Raw genomic sequence first — 1,691 nt, 5'->3', positions numbered from 1 at the left:
CCCAAAGCAAAGAAGGGTTATAAAATGAGTTAAACCAAAGAATCGACAACGGCACAATTCTATTGTGTCTATATAGACAGCAATCATACAGTTTCAGACCCGTAGGATGCTTCGTTAGCTCAATTGTATCCCACTGGGCTACGGAACGGATGACCTAGATTCGAATCCCAGACTGAGCGTTCTTGGGCTCAGGTCATTTTGTAGAGTTTTCAAGGCTCATAATCAATTTGGTTCAGTCCCTTTGGAGACGGATGTTAAATTTGGAGGTCCAGCCACTTAAATAACCTAACAGTGTTGATGGGAGTGCTGAATCTGTACGATTTCTTTCTTTTTTTTTTTGGAACAACCACAAACCCTGATTATCGGCGGCGCTCTCCGGCATCACCATCATGGCGCTGCTCCATTTCCGCTCTAGGAATAGATCCACCACCGCCAGGTTCTGCGCCTGCGCAGGGGGCCGGATCTCCACCACCGTCCGCCAGTTCACTGTGTCCTGAACACGGCTCATGTCTATCCAGTCAAATCCTGGGAGGGAGAGCATTAGGAACATTGGTGAGGCGAGCTGATATAATGAGTTACTTCTTTCAATACTCCGTAAATGAAGGTATCGGCCGAAAATAGAGACAAGGGTTACTTTTGTAGATTTTCAGCTGATGCCATTATCTTCAAATTTAACTTGTCTTTTTTTTTCACACTGACAGAGTGTACAAGCTCAATCATATAAAAAAGTGATATTTATATCTTTTTCCATCGGGCTAAAATCCGAAAAATAACAGATTTCGTCTGGTATATTGTTTTACGTCAACATGTGTTGTTGAGTAATGGTTTCTGCCTAGCCAGGACAACAGCGGCTTGTTTTTTCCCAAGTTTTCTTTTATTGTACTGACCTCCTCTACTTCCCCCTAAAAACAACAACAGCAACAACAAAAATCCACCATCATAACAAATCTTCACCCAGGCCCAAATGATTAATTTTTAAAAAGCCATTTTGAACAACAGCAGACTAGCAATATATATATTTGTTAGCCTTATGTTGAATAATCCTAACGCTAAAATGAACCAGAAAGCATTAACCGAATTCCGGCTATAAATGGCATAAATTACTCCCCCCCCCCCTTTACACACGCACACACACACCGGAAACAGACGCTTACATTACCTTTGTAGTCTGTAACCAAATAGGGAATTCCCATTCGTTGAAGCATCATAGCGAGGTTGGTGTAGAAGGGACCTATAATTAGATTAGGGATTTCCCCATCCAAAGCACCCTGGGTCGACAGAGCTGCGGAACCAAATACAGCTAGGAAAATAAAAACATGATGTGACAATTTTTTTTAAAAGACTGCAAACGTAATTTGATATACAATAATGGCAGGACGTTTTTGCGATATATTTTACAATTGTTTTTTCGTAGTCTGTAACGTAAATGTACAGATACTTCGTTGTTGCACGCAGAAGACATGAGTTCAATTTCCGTGCGTGCTTTTTTAATCTTGTATATCCGTCTTTTTGATGGGATGGTGCACAACACCCAGTCCGAGTTATCTCTGACAGGCAAGAGGCAACATTGAAGCAGACCGCTTCCTAGATAATTTCGATTTTTTGAATTTACATATTTACATCCTTTTGCATGGAAACGATGCTTCTCTGCTTTTCGGTTAAACTTCAAATAAAGCTACGATAGAAAAAAA

At 40.8% G+C, this 1,691-nt stretch overlaps 1 protein-coding gene across 3 annotated transcripts in view; it reads right to left on the bottom strand.

Moving 5' to 3' along the window:
- LOC101862347 overlaps positions 1-1,691 on the bottom strand; it is a 33,878-nt gene that overhangs the window by 1,153 nt on the left and 31,034 nt on the right. For all 3 annotated transcript variants that reach the window (XM_035969617.1, XM_035969618.1, XM_035969619.1), the window contains 2 exons: positions 1,160-1,282; positions 355-525 (listed from right to left, as the gene is read on the bottom strand). In XM_035969617.1, the coding sequence (XP_035825510.1) occupies positions 355-525; positions 1,160-1,282 (294 nt within the window). The remainder of the gene's footprint in view (positions 1-354; positions 526-1,159; positions 1,283-1,691) is intronic.

Source organism: Aplysia californica, unplaced genomic scaffold, assembly GCF_000002075.1.
Source record: "Aplysia californica isolate F4 #8 unplaced genomic scaffold, AplCal3.0 scaffold00163, whole genome shotgun sequence".
NCBI classification, from domain to species: Eukaryota; Metazoa; Mollusca; class Gastropoda; order Aplysiida; family Aplysiidae; genus Aplysia; species Aplysia californica.
The sequence above is the reverse complement of the archived record's forward strand: the minus strand, read 5'-3'. Positions and strand labels throughout refer to the sequence as shown.